At 39.4% G+C, this 16,725-nt stretch overlaps 1 protein-coding gene and 1 long non-coding RNA gene across 16 annotated transcripts in view; one reads left to right on the top strand and one right to left on the bottom strand.

The window, feature by feature from the left end:
* LOC112448760 (uncharacterized) overlaps window positions 1-7,766 on the bottom strand; it is a 40,065-nt gene extending 32,299 nt beyond the window's left edge. The window contains exon 1 of the long non-coding RNA XR_009496392.1: window positions 7,565-7,766. This is a non-coding gene — a long non-coding RNA (uncharacterized lncRNA). The remainder of the gene's footprint in view (window positions 1-7,564) is intronic.
* The window catches only part of SLC8A1 (solute carrier family 8 member A1), a 447,525-nt gene that overhangs the window by 342,991 nt on the left and 87,809 nt on the right, over window positions 1-16,725 (top strand). For 13 of the 15 annotated variants that reach the window (XM_005212561.5, XM_010809914.4, XM_024998354.2 and 10 more), the window contains 1 exon segment: window positions 13,660-13,766. In XM_005212561.5, the coding sequence (XP_005212618.1) occupies window positions 13,660-13,766 (107 nt within the window). 15 annotated transcript variants of the gene reach the window in all.

Here is a 16,725-nt window from a genome sequence, read left to right as displayed (position 1 = left end):
TGATGCGAGCAAGGTCAGAAGTCTGTTCAGAATCAAGTTTCACCCGTATTATCAGGGAAAGGAAATATATTCACTGAAGATTTAATTTAAAAATCTGTACTACTGATTTCTACAAACCTCCATCTTAATATCAGTAAATTACACTTACTGAAATACTTTAGTTCCTAGTCCCTTTCTTCTTTGGACTCTGTAACAATAATTATGATAACCACCACTGATTGAGTGCTCTCTCTGTGCCACGCCCTGTTCTGTTTTCCCTGAGAGTCCCCTGAACAACCTCATGATATAGTTGTAATTATTCCATTATTACTGATGAGGAAACTAAAGCATAGATTAATTCATTTGCATGAGTTACAGGCAATTCAGTCCCAGAAGTCCCAGTTCTTAGCACAATATTGCTCCGGGTCATAGTAGACATAGCTAATATTCATTTAGCACTTCATATACACCAGTCTCCATGTTAAGCATCTTATACATGTTGTCAAGATTTGTTTGCAGCAATCAAATGAGATAAATACCATTTTTTATAACCGCTTTACAGAGCACCCTTAGAGTAAGTAACCATAGTTTCACTAGTAAATGACAGTAAGAATTTTGCAACCTGAGTCCCTTTCTTAAGACAACATTTTAGGAGGCTGTTTTATCCCACCAGTATAGTGGAACCACTCAGAGCCATGGTCATGCTTACAGGGACATGATTAGCCTTAATAGTTCTGTTATTTGCAGATATAAATTAACATTGGAATAGTTGATAGACTTCCTGGAGAGCCTTCTTCATGACACCTTCAGGATAAAGAAACCTGAACACGGCCTCTTTCCAGCCTTATACCCACTGGGTAAGTTTTTTATAAACCATAGGCCTCCATTGTGATACACAAAACTAAAATCCAAACATATTTATAGGGTAGATAGGGAGAAAGAAAAATTTCTTCTGCCTTCTAGGTTCTTCCAGCTGGTCTAAGAATGAAGTTGATGTGAGGCAGATTGACAGGAGAAAAGACAGGGACACCTCATATGCTGCAGTTCATGGGGTCACAAAGAGTCGGACACGACTGAACGACTGAGCTGAACTGAACTTCATATATACGGGGACCCAACATGCATGAGGACTAGAGATCCGATCTACATGCGAGGGTCAGAGACAGAAAGGTAAAACAAGGTCTGTATGTCATCCTGAGCTAAGGAATGGGATAGGAGCCTAGGGCTTCCAAGGTCAAGAGGATCATTCACAGGACTGAAAGCAGAAGAACAGATGTTGATAGTTAGATGCTGACCCTGCCATACAGACAGGGTCACCTACATAAAATTAATCTCTGTGAATAACTTTTTCTGGGGAAAATCCCCAAATTAAATTCTTCTAGGTAGTTAATGTAAGGGCAGTAGTTTCTCTTGAATCCACAGGGTCTTGATTGCTTGTAGCTCAAAATAATCCTCATGCAGCAGTGGGGCGGCTCATTCTGAATCCCCACAATAGTGTGAAGACATAAGGATTGATTGCTTAATCTAATGTAAAATATCAATAAAACATTAGTGATGGAATAGAAGTGCGATATATAAAAATTAGCATCAGTTCATTAATTATTGATTTATTTTAGTTATATTCAAGGAAATTGCTGGTATCCTGTCTTTTAGAATATTTTATACAAATGCATGCAGAGATTGATCTGCCATTCCATCTTCTATGACTTTGGAGAAAAGGAGAGGAGGAAGGAAAAGAGAGAGAGGATATGAATTAGAGACCTTAGGAAAACTCAGCTTTATTTCTTGGCATTCTGTTTTTTAAAGCTGGCGTCCTTCGAATAGGGATTCCCTGATAGCTCAGTTGGTAAAGAATCCACCTGTAATGCAGAAGACCCCAGTTCAATTCCTGGGTCAGGAAGATCCGCTGGAGAAGGGATAGGCCACCCATTCCAGTATTCTTGGGCTTCCCTTGTGGCCCAGCTGGTAAAGAATCCGCCTGCAATGTGGGAAACCTGGGTTCGATCCCTGGGTTGGGAAAATCCGGCTACCCACTCCAGTATTCTGGCCTGGAGGTTTCCATGGACTGTATTGTCCATGGGATCACAGAGAGTCAGACACGAATGAGCAACTTTCACTTTTATACTTTCTTTCAATTAGGGTGCTTTCAGCATATTCTAGCTGCTTTCCTGTGATGTTCTAAGAGTGAGATCTTTCCACTGCTTTCCAGGGAAACTCTTCAATTTGAGCAAAGAATCTTGACAAAGGAGGAAGGACCAAAGGTATAAATAATCTCTGGAAAGAGTCTAATGACAAACCCAGGAATGCTGAAAAATTCAAGATGAAGAGAGCTTTGGAGAAGGTTGGGAAACCAACTGTGCCTTTGAAATTCAACAGCTGCCAATTTCATCTAATTTCAAATTCTTATAAAGGGCAGTGGCAAATTGAGGACTTAACAGAAGTTTCTAAAACTGAACTAAAATGTTTATATGTTCAGTTTGTGGGAAAGATATTTGATGCCCCAAATACTCTTAACATTATCCTCAACTTTGAGGAATTTGTTAAAACAACTTTTTCAAGAGAAGTTGACATTTTTCATTCCTGTTAAGGAATTCAGTCAAGATCTCAGATTACAAACAGTCCTAACAAGTTAAGGAATCAGTTTAAAGTTGGTAAGAATCTTCCATCATTTTGTTAAAAGTCTCTCTGATGGAACTTGCACAATGTCAATAGTGTTAAACAAACAAACAAAACAAAAAACAAAACAAAACACTAGACTAAGATCCATTTTGGTGTATTTCAACATGGTTCCCAATGCTTTAACCACTTTGTTTTTCACTAAATTGAAAATTGTCTCAATGTCTCCAGTGCACATGGAGGTAACAAACTCAGGATCCTTATTACTTTATCCTTCTTAAGGCTGAGGTGTACTAGCTGCAGGGGAATAAAACAGTGCGAAAGTATAAATTTTATACATCACAAAATTATGGACATTTTTAATACATCCAGATTTCCACATTAGCCTATCATCATAGGATAGAAGCTTTTGGGGGAAGGAGTTTGGATTATAGAATTCCCAGCTTATTATTTATTGAAACGACAATTTTAGGATCCCTGCAGTCTCTCTTTTAAATGGTCAACCAGCATGTCTTCTAGGGACTGGAAGGTAGGCCTGAAGCTAACAATAGATTGCTAAAAAGAGAGAGATCAAAAAAGAATCACATTTGTTCCTATTTTGCATCTGAACAAATGAGTTGGTTGCCATTCAGATGCAAAAGCAAACAGAGGAAAATAGAATAGAGCAAGGTTCTGCTGGAAAAGCCCCTGCTCCAGTGCTCTGTGAAACTGCCCTGGAATCCCCTGAGAACAGCAGGATTTTAGCTATTCCTGCCCCTTGCTCTGCTTGAAGCAATGATTTCAATCACCACTTGATAATGCAAAGAGATCAGTGCAGGGATGACAAGGCCTCCTGGAGAATTACTTTGGTTTAGCTACTTTAGCACCTCTCTTCTTTGGAGTCTATTTAAATAAAAGAATAGCACCCATCCGGGTTTGCCAGGCTCTGCTTCATAGCAGGAGCTCCAGGAAAAGTATAACTATGGCCCCCTTTGTGTATCTAGCTACCCTGGTGAGGGGATACCTGTTAGGACTGGGGAGCTAACCAGTTCCTTCTTTTCTTTTTATTGAACTATAGTTGCTTTACAAAGTTGTGTTTATTTCAGGTGTATAGCAAAATGAATCAGTTATTTAGACACATACACATTCATATATGGCTTTCCAGGTAGCTCAGTGGTAAAGAGTCTGCCTGCAATGCCTAAGACCCAGGTTCAACCACTGGTTAGGGAAGATCTCCTGGAGGAGGACATGGCAACCCACTCTACTTTTCTTGCCCGGAGAATCCCATGAACAGAGGAGCCTGGCAGGCTACATTCCATAGGGTCATAAAGAGTTGGACATGACTGAAGCAACTTAGTATGCACATTTTTATGCATATATGCAGATTATTTACCACTGAGCTGCCAGAGAAACCCTCCATTGAGAATTTTCTGACACCCACCTCTACCATCTGCCAACTGCCCCTTTGGGTGACTGGTTGAAGGAGAAAGTTAAGAACTATAAAGTAAACCACTCCATTTCAGTTAATCATAACTCTTCCTAACATGTTATAGTCCTTCGCAAAATGATTTTGCATGCATTATATTATTTGATCATTGCAGCCACCTGTGAAGTTTTATTATCCACCATTGATGAATGATGACACCATTTATGTGATCATCAGAACACTAAATATTACAGTCACTGTGAAGTGAGTTTCCTTATCCCCATTTGATAGATGATAATACAAATGTCTAGAAAGATGCCAGAACTGGTCCACAGATCTCAACTAGAAAGTGGCAGAGTCAAGATAAAAATCCAGGGTAATCTGACTCCAAGTTTGGTGCCCTGCTGCTGCTGCTAAGTCATTTCAGTCATGCCCGACTCTGTGCGACCCCATAGACAGCAGCCCACCAGGCTCCCGTCCCTGGGATTCTCCAGGCAAGAACATTGGAGTAGGCTGCCATTTCCTTCTCCAATGCAGGAAAGTGAAAAGTGAAAGTGAAGTCGCTCAGTCATGTCCAACTCTTCACGACCCCATGAACTGCATCCTACCAGGCTCCTCTGTCCATGGGATTTTCCAGGCAAGAGTACTGGAGTGGGGTGCCATTGCCTTAGACAGTTCAACAAAGGAAACAATAAATTTAAGTCATGATCTAGTCCCTCTTCTGTGACTAGCTTAGAATGGAAACTTAAACAAACCCTCAAGTGAAGTCAGGGCAAAGAGTTTCTCACCAATAATCTGAAAAGGATGTAAAAATGTTATTAGAAATAATATGAAAAGCAGTCTATTCTTATCCTATTTGGAATGTTAATTGGAGGGAGAATTGATCTGTGTCACTTACAGAAAATGTTGAGAAGTTATGTGTGGGTCTTCTCTGACTGCCCTTTTCTTTCCCTAATTCCAAATCACTAAGCAACTCACAAAGTCAACTGTTGATGGGGGAGGGGGGTTGAAATCTTAAAATGGGCAAGGAATTTAAGCCAAGTGATACAAAGGTAACCCATAGCAAGCATATCTTTCCTTGTTGGTAGAGCAAAATCAGTGCCAACAAGAGCACTGGATAAAGCCCTAGGTGATGTGAAGAGAGCTGTTGGCTTTGCAAGGGCAGCAGGCATAATCCTTGATTGAGTTTTTTTCCTTTCCTTTTAAATGAATGCTATGACGGAAATGCTGTTTCTGATTTTTTCTGAAGACTTTATATTTAGAGGGAAAGAAACCAGCCAAAGAAGTCAGGCCCGAGGTAACATCCACCAGAAATGCTGTCAAAGCATGACATCAATAGCCCTTGACCCTGGAGGAGGCAGCGAGCATTCTGCCTGAGGAGAGGGATGGATTGAAGGGTGACCAAGCTGGCAGACACAGTGAGAACACAGCTTTGATGCAAATTCTCTTCACTGTCCCATGGCCATGCAGCACCCTAGCTCCCTGTTTGGCAGACTCACAAAATGTGAAACTTCTAACTGAAAATTCACCCCAAACATTCTCAGTAAGCCTTTTCTTACCCTAAGAAACTGTCTTTTCTTGACCATGATTTTATCCTGAAGCTTGTTTTCTGTTGTTGCCATGTTTTGTAATAACAAGTTTACTGAAATACAATTCATATACCAGAGAATTCACCGATTTAACATGCAATTCAGAGGGCTTTAATATATTCTCAGAAGTGTGCCACCATGGCTGTAATCTACTTTAGAATTTTTTCATTACCCCCAAATGAAATCCCATGCTCATTAGCAGTCACCTGCCATTTATTCCCCAACCCTCAGCCCTGAGGCAACCACCAATCTACTTTCTGTCTCTATGGATTTGCCTATTCCACTTTCACATAAATAGAATCATACAATGTCTGAACTTTTGCGTCTGGTTTCTTTCACTTAGCATAATGTTTACGAGCTTTATCCATGTCAAAGTGTAGGGGAGGAAAAATAATTTCCCCTCTACCATTTAGAGTTCTTGGCGGAGACCATGTAATAAAAGACAGATTAGCAAGAGAAAAATAAACAATTTTATTAACATATGTATATGCGAGATACCCAGCGAGAAATGAGACATTCTCCGAGGTGGCTTAAATGCAATCTTAAATACTATCTTCCCAGGGAAATAGGAAGGGGGATTTAAGCTTCTAAGGGAGAGTACATAATTATTAGAAAAAAATGAATGGGCCCTTAGGAAAAAAGACGGGAGATAAGTGCTGTCCACTTCTAGTCTCCTTTCTGGTGATGAGTCAGTTTCCCCGGTTGATGAAGCGTCTATCTTTAGGCATATAGGGTTTCAGAGAAGTGTCTCCCTCTATTGGCTATTTTTAGGTGCTCTCAGCTCAAAATGGGCTTCCCTGATGCTTCAGCGGTAAAGAACCCACCTGCCAATGCAGGAAACATGGGTTCAATCCCTGGTTGAGAAGATCCCCTGGAGAAAGAAATAGCAACCCACTCTAGTATCCTTGCCTGGGCAACCCCATGGACGGAGGAACCTGGTGGGCTACATACAGTCCATGGGGTCTCAAAGAGTCTGATGCGCCTTAAGGACTAAAAGCCAATGACAAGCTCAAAATAGTCAGTATACCAAAGCAGTATGTTTTAGGGTGGTCTCTTATGCTACCTGTTAGTAGCATGAATCAGAATTCTGATCCTTTTAATTGCTGAATAATATTCCATTGTGTGGCTGTATCACATTTTGTTTATCCAGTCATCAGCTGACACACATTTAAGTTGTTTCCAACTTTTAGCTATTGTTAATTATTCTGCAATGAACATTCATGTACAAGTCTCTGTGTGGACATAGGTTTTTCAGTCTCTTGAGTTCCACCTCAAAATAGAATTGCTGGATCATATAATAACTGTACTTTTAAACTTTTGAGGAACATCCAGACTTTTCCAAAGCTTCTATGCCCTTTTACATTCCCACCAGCAGTGTAAGAGAGTTCCAATTCTTGTTCTTTCTCCATAACACTTAGTACTATCTGTCTTTTTGATTATAGCTATCTTCATGAGAGTGAAGTTGTGTCTCATTGTGGTTTTGATTTGTATCTTTCTAATGGGCTGCAGTCCATGGGGTCGTGAAGAGTTGGACATGACTGAGCGACTTCACTTTCACTTTTCACTTTCCTGCATTGGAGAAGGAAATGGCAACCCACTCCAGTGTTCTTGCCTGGAGAATCCCAGGGACGGGGGAGCCCAGTGGGGTGCCGTCTATGGGGTCACACAGAGTCGGACACGACTGAAGTGGCTTAGCAGCAGCAGCAGCAGCAATGACAAATGATGTTAAGTATCTTCTCATGTGCTTACTGGCCATGGGTTTACCTTCTTTGGAGAACTGTTTGTTCAGATCCTTTGCCCATTTTAAGTTGATTCTTTTTGTTGTTTTGAGTAATAGGAGTTTACCCTGAAGCTGTGGCGGATTCATTTTGATAATTGGCAAAACTAATACAATTATGTAAAGTTTAAAAATAAAACAAAATTAAAAAAAAAAAACATCAGATAGAACGGAGATTCAGTTGCAGATTTGCCTTACCTGATGACACCACTCTGTGGTCAGAGAAATGACCAGATCTTTGCCCTTCAGATGAGGTTGGTCCTGGGACTTCTTTCTTGAATCTGAGTATGGTGGCCTCCAAGTGAAAAGTTTTCAGTTGCATGGACATGGCCTTCCACTGACGTGGCTCAAGGCTGAGAGAGGCACTGACAAGGCACAGAAGGCATTCCTATCTTCTGTGTCAGTCGAAACCCTTCGTCTTTCTATTCTCCAAACAAACCTCTGTTGTATTAAAACCTAGCACCAGAGTTCTTATCTCTCTAGGAAGGAAGTCACTGTGAATGAGTATAAACTCTGCTGCCCAGATGTTCAAGGTCTTTTCTCATCTATAACTATTATGGTGGCTTGTGGAGACCAGTATTTCCTGAGAGGACACAACAGCTTTACATTCTCTATATAATCCAGAAAAGAACGCTGGTGAAGGACAAAGTTAAATGCTTTTCCCATGCTTCAACCTACATTTCTAATTAGATCTAAAATTTACTTTTGACCCTCCCTTCCTCACAATGCTACCTGTGTGTGCACACCAAGTCACTTCAGTTTGCATGACTGTGCGACCCTGTGGACTGTAGCCTGCCAGGCAAAAATACTAGAGTAGGTTGCTATGCCCTCCTCCCGGGGATTTTCCCAACCCAGGGAGTGAACCTTTTCTCTCACATTTCCTGTACTGACAGGTTCTTTACCATTAGCGCCGCTTGGGAAGCCCCACAATGCTACCTTTTCCTTATTAATATATTCTTTTAAGCATCAGGACACACGTGCCAATTCATTAGTCAGCTCCCAGCCCCAGTTACATTATTAGAATCCCCTGAAAACTTTTTAAAACTGTATTCATGCTGAGACCCCTCAACTGGAGAGTCTTGTCATCTCACTGATCTGGAATGGGCCCAGCCTAAGCATTTAGAGTTTTCGGTTTGAATATGCAGACAGTTTCAAAACACAAGCCCAGCTATTTATTATGAGACTTAAGAACGCTTTTTCCAGTCTAGATCAGCACTTCTCAAACTTTTACTTGCATTGGTGTCCTCTGGGGGTCTTGATAAAATGTAGATCTGATTTGGTGGGCCTAGGGCAGGCCCCAAGACTCTGCATTTCTAACAAGCCCCTTGGTGAAGCCAAGGCTGCTGGTTGGCTGCTCACATTCCTCAGAGCTGGAGCCCCTATGTGTCTGTGGCATTTTTCAGTTAATCCTGATAGGATCTTTATCACCTCAAGGATTTAACTTTTTAATACACCATCATCCAATATAATATGTACTGCTTTCCTTTTAAAAATAGAATTGAAAATCTGTTGCTGCTCATCTAGGCAGTCTTTGCTAACATAAAGATTGAACAATAAACCTCTGTATTAATTCAAGGTAATGATTTAGATCTTTTAAAGCGGTTATAAAAATACTGCACAGCTCAATGAGCAAGGACCTTGTAGGTCATGTACCTGAAAGATACTTGTCTGTGGATCCAGTCACAGGAGCCTCACGTTGTGACCTTGGAAGTTACTTTACTTTTCAGTCATTGTTTCCTCTGTGAGTTGTTAAATGGTAGAAGTTACTTCCAGGCCTGCTAGAAAGATGGGTGAACTAAGAAATGCAAAATGCCCATCAGTTCGTTGACCTCTGATTTAAAGAGAGGTTAAATCTTTAAGAAAATCTTTTCTAAAGAGATATTGCAGTACCTATATATGTGAAATCCTCAGTAAAATCTTTTTGTTTTATGAGGATTTAGAAAGATTCTCTTCTTTTTCATCCTCCAACTCATCTTTTCTCGCTTCTCCCAACTTCAAGGGTAGTCTTAGAGAGAAGAAAGCACAGAAGGACAAATTGAAGCTGAAATTTGAAAAGAGGCTGATTCAAATTTGGCTTAATAATGAGATATTAGTATTTTGAGGAGATTTTATTTTATGACTCTTGCTAATAGCACCATCTCTTTCTCTTCTTTCTCATAGTTTGCCTAAGTCACCACCTGATATAAGAACTCCTGACTAGGATGCTTGAAGGAATCTGGGTCCTTTGAAACCCATCAGATAAGAGAAAGACTGAGAAATAAAACATAGATGTGGCTTTAGTATCATCAAAGGAAAGGCAAAAATCAAAGGAACGACTTGTATTTTTCTACTAAATAATTTGATCTTTCTTAACCAAATGTTTTTTTTCTAGAAATGGAACCAAAATGTATCTCCATAAATATTTTGGCCCTCCTGAGAAATTATTTAATGTCTTAATGATATCATAAGATTTGTAACTGTGTTGCTAGTTTCCAGGAAACATAATTTTTATAGTATACTCTTCAACTTTAGAGTGATGTAAAAAAATCAAGTGAGAAATTCTCCCTACCTTCTTTCTTCATCATGATTAGGGTAGCTGAAAATTGCGTGACACAATTTTTCTGTTTGTTCCTTATCAGTGTAAAATTAGTGCAGGCGTTGTTGTTGGATGAAAGGCTGGATCTCCCCCAACTATTCCAGTTTTGTTTGGTTAACTTGCTGATTTAAAGAAATAATAAAACTAGTGTAATGATATATATATAAGTGAATCACTTTGGTGTACACTTGAAGCTAATATAACACTGTAGATTAACTATACTTCAAAAAAAGAAAGAAGAACAGTTATCTGACTGCTTCCCATTGATAAATAGAACCAAAATATAGCCAACATGAATCTATGTTCTCAGAGAGAGAGAGTCTTGTTGCAGAATATGAATATGGGATTGGTGTGGCAAAGGGGGCAGAGTGAAGGACCTCTAAGATCATTCAGTCCTTGAGATTTAATTTTCACTGCAGAACTGTGAGGAGCAGAGAGAGATGTGCTTCTGCTGATTATCAAGCTAAAAGTGAAACTGGGGTTTTCACCAAACCAACCCCATCTTATTTACTTCGCCCATGATGAAAGAAGTGGCCATAGTCTTTCACGCATTAGGTTCTGGAAAGTGAGCCAAAGACATGCCAAGGATATGATCCTTTAAAATTTACATAGGTTAGTTGCACCTCTCTACCTTTGTTAGGGGGCTTCCCATGTGGTGCTAGTGATAAAGAAGCTGCCTGCCAATGCAGGAGACACACGAGATTTAGGTTCAATCCCTGGGTTGGGAAGATTCCCTGGAGGAGGGCACAGCAACCCACTCCCATATTCTTGCCTGGGGAATCCCATGAACAGAGGAGCCTGGGGAGCTGCAGTCCATAAGGTTGCACAGAGTCAGAAATGACTTAACACGCGTGCACCTTTGCTAGGGGGAGAAACAGTTCTGTTCGTACGCAAAAGATGAACATTACCCATATCTTCTGGGTTTTGCCTCTCTTGGTTCAGAGGACTAATTCATATTGATTTCTTTATCTTGCCTCTTTAAATTGACTGAATTTTCCTTTAATAATCAAGTTTCCTATTAATAGCTATACTGAGCAAGAGGAGTAAAATCAATATGTGATTTAATGGCTCCTCCTGTTAGGGGCACTATTGATTGTATTACTAATGATTTTGAAATGATACACCATTATGCAAATCCCATCTATTTTAGGTGCCTTTGCCAGGCACCTGCAGAATTACTGTTGTCTTTTCCTTCATAGTTGATCTTCCCGTGTCACAGTTATCAAGTACTGAAATGTTTTCTAAGGATTATAATCCCAGTGACTAGAGATACTCTATTGATAAATTTTAAGTGTTTGTTATATAAATGAGTGGGGTGAGACCTTATGTTTTTCACATTGATCAGCTACTCAGAATGTAGAAAATAAATCTATCACAGCAATAGCAGATGAAATTCACCAAGGATCAGAAACACTATGTTACTTGGGTTTTTCTGTTTGTTTATGAATAAGTGGTCATGTTGCCCTTTGGGAATGAAACTGGGAGCCCCTCCTAAACAAATGCTTGCCCTAATAGAAAGACCACTCCAAGCATCTCCACTATGCTTTATTTCTATAATAATGCATGAGATTTGGGATGGGTTGGGAGTACAGGATGGAAAAACACAAGTCAAATGTTTCTATGTAATATAAGCAAGAGCATTGCAACATTCACTTTACCATGAAGTGTCTTGATTAGAGGCCTTTAGGTCCAAAAGACAGTAGCAGGACCCTTATAATGCCCACCAGTGTTTTCCCACACACGATCATATGATGCTGATGACTTTAGCAGTGATGTACAAGTATAGTTTATGATTACAAGGCAATAAGATGGAAATTAATACCTAAAATGCATAATTTGGATGACAAATAAGGTAGATGTTTGGCAGTTTTTTGAAGAATAAATTTGATCTCACTTACCAAATTCATTCTAAAATGAATGAATCCATTCCTATATCTTCTTGTGCTTTCTCTAATATTTTGTATTTTTTTGGATACTGAGGAATGATCAGATACTCTGGTATAGTCAGAGCAGGTTGGTTATAGATATAAAGTAAATTGGTGAATTCCAGAACACAGTTTTGGAAGTTAGGAATTGTTCATTATATATATATACACACATATATATGTGTGTGTGTGTGTGTGTGTATATATATATATATATATATATGTGGCTGGACTTTTGTCAGACTGTTGGTAGTTTTACAAATATCTAACTGCTCTTTAAAAATGATACTGCTTTAGTCATTGACAGCTGCTCACCTAGCCTTACTATTTCAGTCTTTGAAGACAAAGCTGAGACAGAAAGGCACTATCGTGTGTTCCAATTCCTTAGCAGTGAGCCGTTGGGATGTGAGTGTTATGGGGGCTGTTCTTTAGGTGAGGCACAGGGAGGAGGTTATGAGGCTCTTTAGAACCAGAAGCAGTCATTTGTTCTCACTTAGCATTAGAGGCTGGGAAATTCAGAGAATTAAAAGCAACTTCTACCTTTATTCTCCTTCATATGAGAAGAGAAGGCTGGTGCTCTTTGGCATGTGTAGGTCTAAATGAAACTTGAGAGCTTTGATCAATAATCAAAAAAAGAAAAAAAAAGAGAGATCTTTATAGAAAACCTGGAAAATTCCACCAAAACTAAATAATGTGCATGACATTAAAACTGTATGTGTTTGAAAACTCATCTTTTTTAAACCTTTAGTCAGAAATATTCTTGGCCGATGTTACTGAACAAAAGATATTTTCAAGAACAAACACGTGTTTTTGGGCTCTGAGTAAGTTGTAATACATGAAGTGATTAAAGCCTTATTAATTAGAAGTTAACACTAGATTTCTTTTCAGAGTCATCAAGGCTTAGGGGAGGTTTAGATTTGCATAATATTTGCATTTGTCATACCTGCCTGTCAATCACAACCATAAGACAACAAGGCAAAAAGTGCTAAAGGATCGATTACAGGAAGAATTCTTAATGAAATGTCTCGATGTATCCATGGAGTTTGCAAAGAGGATAAAGAGTGTATTTTGTCTAAGTTGAAATTCAACTTTGGGAGGGAAGAAAATAGAACATCATTCCTCACCCCTACTTTAAGAGGCCTTCATCTTTAAAGAGACAAAACATAACTTCCCCTTGTGATCTAGGTGGAAAATCTGACTCACTTGAAAATGAGTTTGACTCTAGGATATTGGGTGGGGTAAGATATTTTATTTTGTGATCCTTTTATATATATATATTATTTTAATAAAATTTTATGATAAAAATGTCATGTTTGGAAATAAAGCAAAATGAAAGCCTCACAAAATGATCCTCACAAAAATGATCCTCATGCCTGTTATGAACAGAGGTAGCCTCTGTTCATATTTTGATGTGGTTTACTGATTTGTATCACAGGAGTGAATTCCAGAGCATAGCTCAGACAGTCCTATGGTTAAGGTATTTACTTATAAATATATTTCTCTTTTCTTACTATTGTGATCTGTGTTTTTCTCCTTCCCATAATGACGATAAACCTAGCTGTATGAGAGCTGTGTTTTGACTAAATAATTCTGTGGCCCTGGGCAGGGGTGCTGTGCATTTCTCAGACCCATCCCACATCCTTTCTGGAAGGACAGTCTCACAGTCCAGAAGTTTCTCAGTTGGCGTTTGTCTGGAAGTGCTGCTCGTTAACCTTGCTTTCCTCTTCCCTATGTTCCTTCTCTTCTCTTTCCTCTTCCCCTTGTTCGTCAATTTCTATTCTTCTCTGTTTCAGCAAAACAATATCAGTCAAGGTAATTGATGATGAGGAGTATGAGAAAAACAAGACCTTCTTCCTTGAGATTGGAGAGCCCCGCCTGGTGGAGATGAGTGAGAAGAAAGGTGGGGGAGCTGCTCCAGGGCTGAGCCCAACAGCTTCTGCTGGCCTGTGCCACCCCTGGATGCCTGCACTCTTCAGAACGTGACTTACGATGCACACATCCCTCCACCTATGTAACAGGGCATGGATCTCCTTGGGGCCACAGTAGGCCTGGCCTGAAGCCCCATCAACCAGTTTGGGCCACTCTGTGCATTGCATTCTGAGCATCAGCAGTGCAGTCAAGCTTCCATTGCTGGCAATGTTGGTTTTGATGCTAGCTGCACCCCCATAAAGCCAACGGTCTGATTTCTTAATTTGGGGTACCTCCTGACTGCTAAATTGAAGGAGAAGAATTTGCATCAGTGATGGATTGGCAGAGAAGATTAGCGGGGGCCAGCTGAGAGTCCCTGGATGCCCTTTTACATACTCCTGGAGGTGCATGTGTGGCCCGTTCTCCTTCCATAACATCACAGTAACATGCTGCTTGGTGAACACCTAGCATGAGCGTGTGACTCCAACCATTTGTTTTGCCTTTGTCTTGTGTTCCCACAGGAAGATCATTACCATTAGAATATTTGACCGTGAGGAATATGAGAAAGAGTGCAGTTTCTCCCTTGTGCTTGAGGAACCAAAATGGATAAGAAGAGGCATGAAAGGTGTGAGAGTATTCAAAGACATACCAGCGAGAAATTGTACTCTTCTCTCCGTGTCTCCTACTCTCACACTTAACTCTCTCCTCTTCCTCGGCTTCCAAGTACTATACTTCCTCTCCTTTGAAGCTTTGGCAATTTCATTCCCCTTCCCTCTTCCACCATGCACCAAGAAATGCCCCTTTTCCTCAGGAAATGCCAGTTCACCTTAATTGATACAAGATTTCAGAAATAATGGAAGAGAGTTCTGTAATTCAGAAAGGATGACATAAAAGAATAATTTCTGGGTTTAGTTTTTCACTACTCAGGAATCATTCAACAATTTGGTTCCAGCTATTAAGCATCCCCTAATACATTAGCGATGGACACTACTATGTACATGTTAGTCATGGCAGTTGTGTCTCATGGTAAATAATAGGAAACTTCAGAATTCAGTCATTAGTCTTCCTTAGAGAAGCCAGTTTTCAAAAACAAAAAACAGTAAGAACAAAGATCTTTAAAGAGTAGTATTCATTTTTGCGTAGTATTATTCATATCATCAGATATGAAATTTAAAAGGTATAAAACCTATAGGCATATGAATTTTCTTTAGTAGAAAGGACATGATGATAGTTCATTAAGAACTTAACCCTTAATTCAGGCTGATTCTACCTTCTGCTTCAAACTCTTTCAATTCTTATTGAACTGACACATTTCTAACAAATTTTTTCTAAAAATAAAAAACAGCATGAAATTAAAAAAATTTTTAATTTTGTTTAAACACAAAATTTTAGAGCTGAATTTTATATCAGCTTTAAAAATAGTTTTTTTTTTTTTTAATTTTGAATTATTCTAAAGGCTTCCCATAATTACCCTCTAATAGTGGCCATTTTGGAGAAGGCAATGGCACCCCACTCCAGTACTCTTGCCTGGAAAATCCCATGGATGGAGGAGCCTGGTCGGCTGCAGTCCATGGGGTCGCTAAGAGTTGGACACGACTGAGCGACTTCACTTTCACTTTTCACTTTCATGCATTGGAGAAGGAAATGGCAACCCACTCCAGTTTTCTTGCCTGGAGAATCCCAGGGACGGGGGAGCCTGGTAGGCTACCGTCTATGGGGTCACACAAAGTCGGACACGACTGAAGTGACTTAGCATAGTGGCCATTTTTAAAGGAATGGTAAATTTAATGGTATCTATAAAATGAATGTAGTACATATTGATTGCATTCAAACAATTGATGAGAACAGTTTAAATGGTTAAATGACCACTTTGCAAGAAATATATACTTTTACATGTAAAGGAAAAATCAAATACAAAAGACTAATTCCTATATAGACCCAACATTTGGGGGAATTTAACTAATCTTGCTTTTATTAGATAGAACACACTGGCCTCTGAGTCCATCAGAAAAACGAAGTTGTCCTGACTTAATCAGGACAAGTTCAAAAAGGTAACAGGAGCCTTTGGAATGATGGAGGAGGAGCACTGGGGACCCATTTTAATGCAGCTTATTTAATATGCTCCATAGACAGCAGGTGAAAGAAAAAGACACTTTAGAAAATTGTGCTGATTTCTTACAAAGATGGGATCAAAAATGCCTCATTAACATACAGGAAAAAGCACTTACTTCTAATTGTATTCCTCCAAAGGATTGCCTTTTATGTCAAGGAAGAGCATCTTGGATACACAGCTCTTTCGATTGTCATTTTAGTAAAATACGCCTGCATATAAAAGCAAATTAAACTTCCTTGATCTGCTTTCAACACCCACCAAGTAGATCTGTGTCATCATAAATAAAATGACTGACTTGTTTTTAAAAGTATCCTCTAATGCCACTACCATTAGAAAACTGGTCCTGAAGAAGTAATTGTAACATTCTCATCTGTAACTGTGGAAGTCATTTATTTGATACATTTAGGCAAGTAGATTTTACCAAAATAAAGTGCTACAGTTACAGTCTGAGTTTAAAGCACATAGCCTGAAAGACAAAGTATGTATGGCCTCTCCCCCGATCACAAGCCTTCCCTCGCTGACTTGTCAGTTTCTGTGAAATTATGTGTCCGCAAGAAACTATGTGGCTGTCCAATTAGAATGTGCAGAAGTCATAGGTAAGGACACACAAATAAGCACTAATTCCTGGGACTCAAGTTTTGAGGATTTAAAAAAACCTAAGCATTCCTTGATGATCGAATATCATGCATATAGAACTTCCAGAGAGAGAACTTCACCTTGGGGCAAAGTCTCCTTATCAGGAGAGATGGCCAAAATGAAATGTCCTAAGATGTTTCCTCTGTTTTCATTGAAAGGTACATGAAAGGTACAATCCCTGAGATCCTGGATGATTTCAGAC

Source organism: Bos taurus, chromosome 11 (genome assembly GCF_002263795.3).
Source record: "Bos taurus isolate L1 Dominette 01449 registration number 42190680 breed Hereford chromosome 11, ARS-UCD2.0, whole genome shotgun sequence".
Taxonomy (NCBI): Eukaryota; Metazoa; Chordata; class Mammalia; order Artiodactyla; family Bovidae; genus Bos; species Bos taurus.
This window is presented reverse-complemented; position numbering and strand designations above follow the sequence as displayed.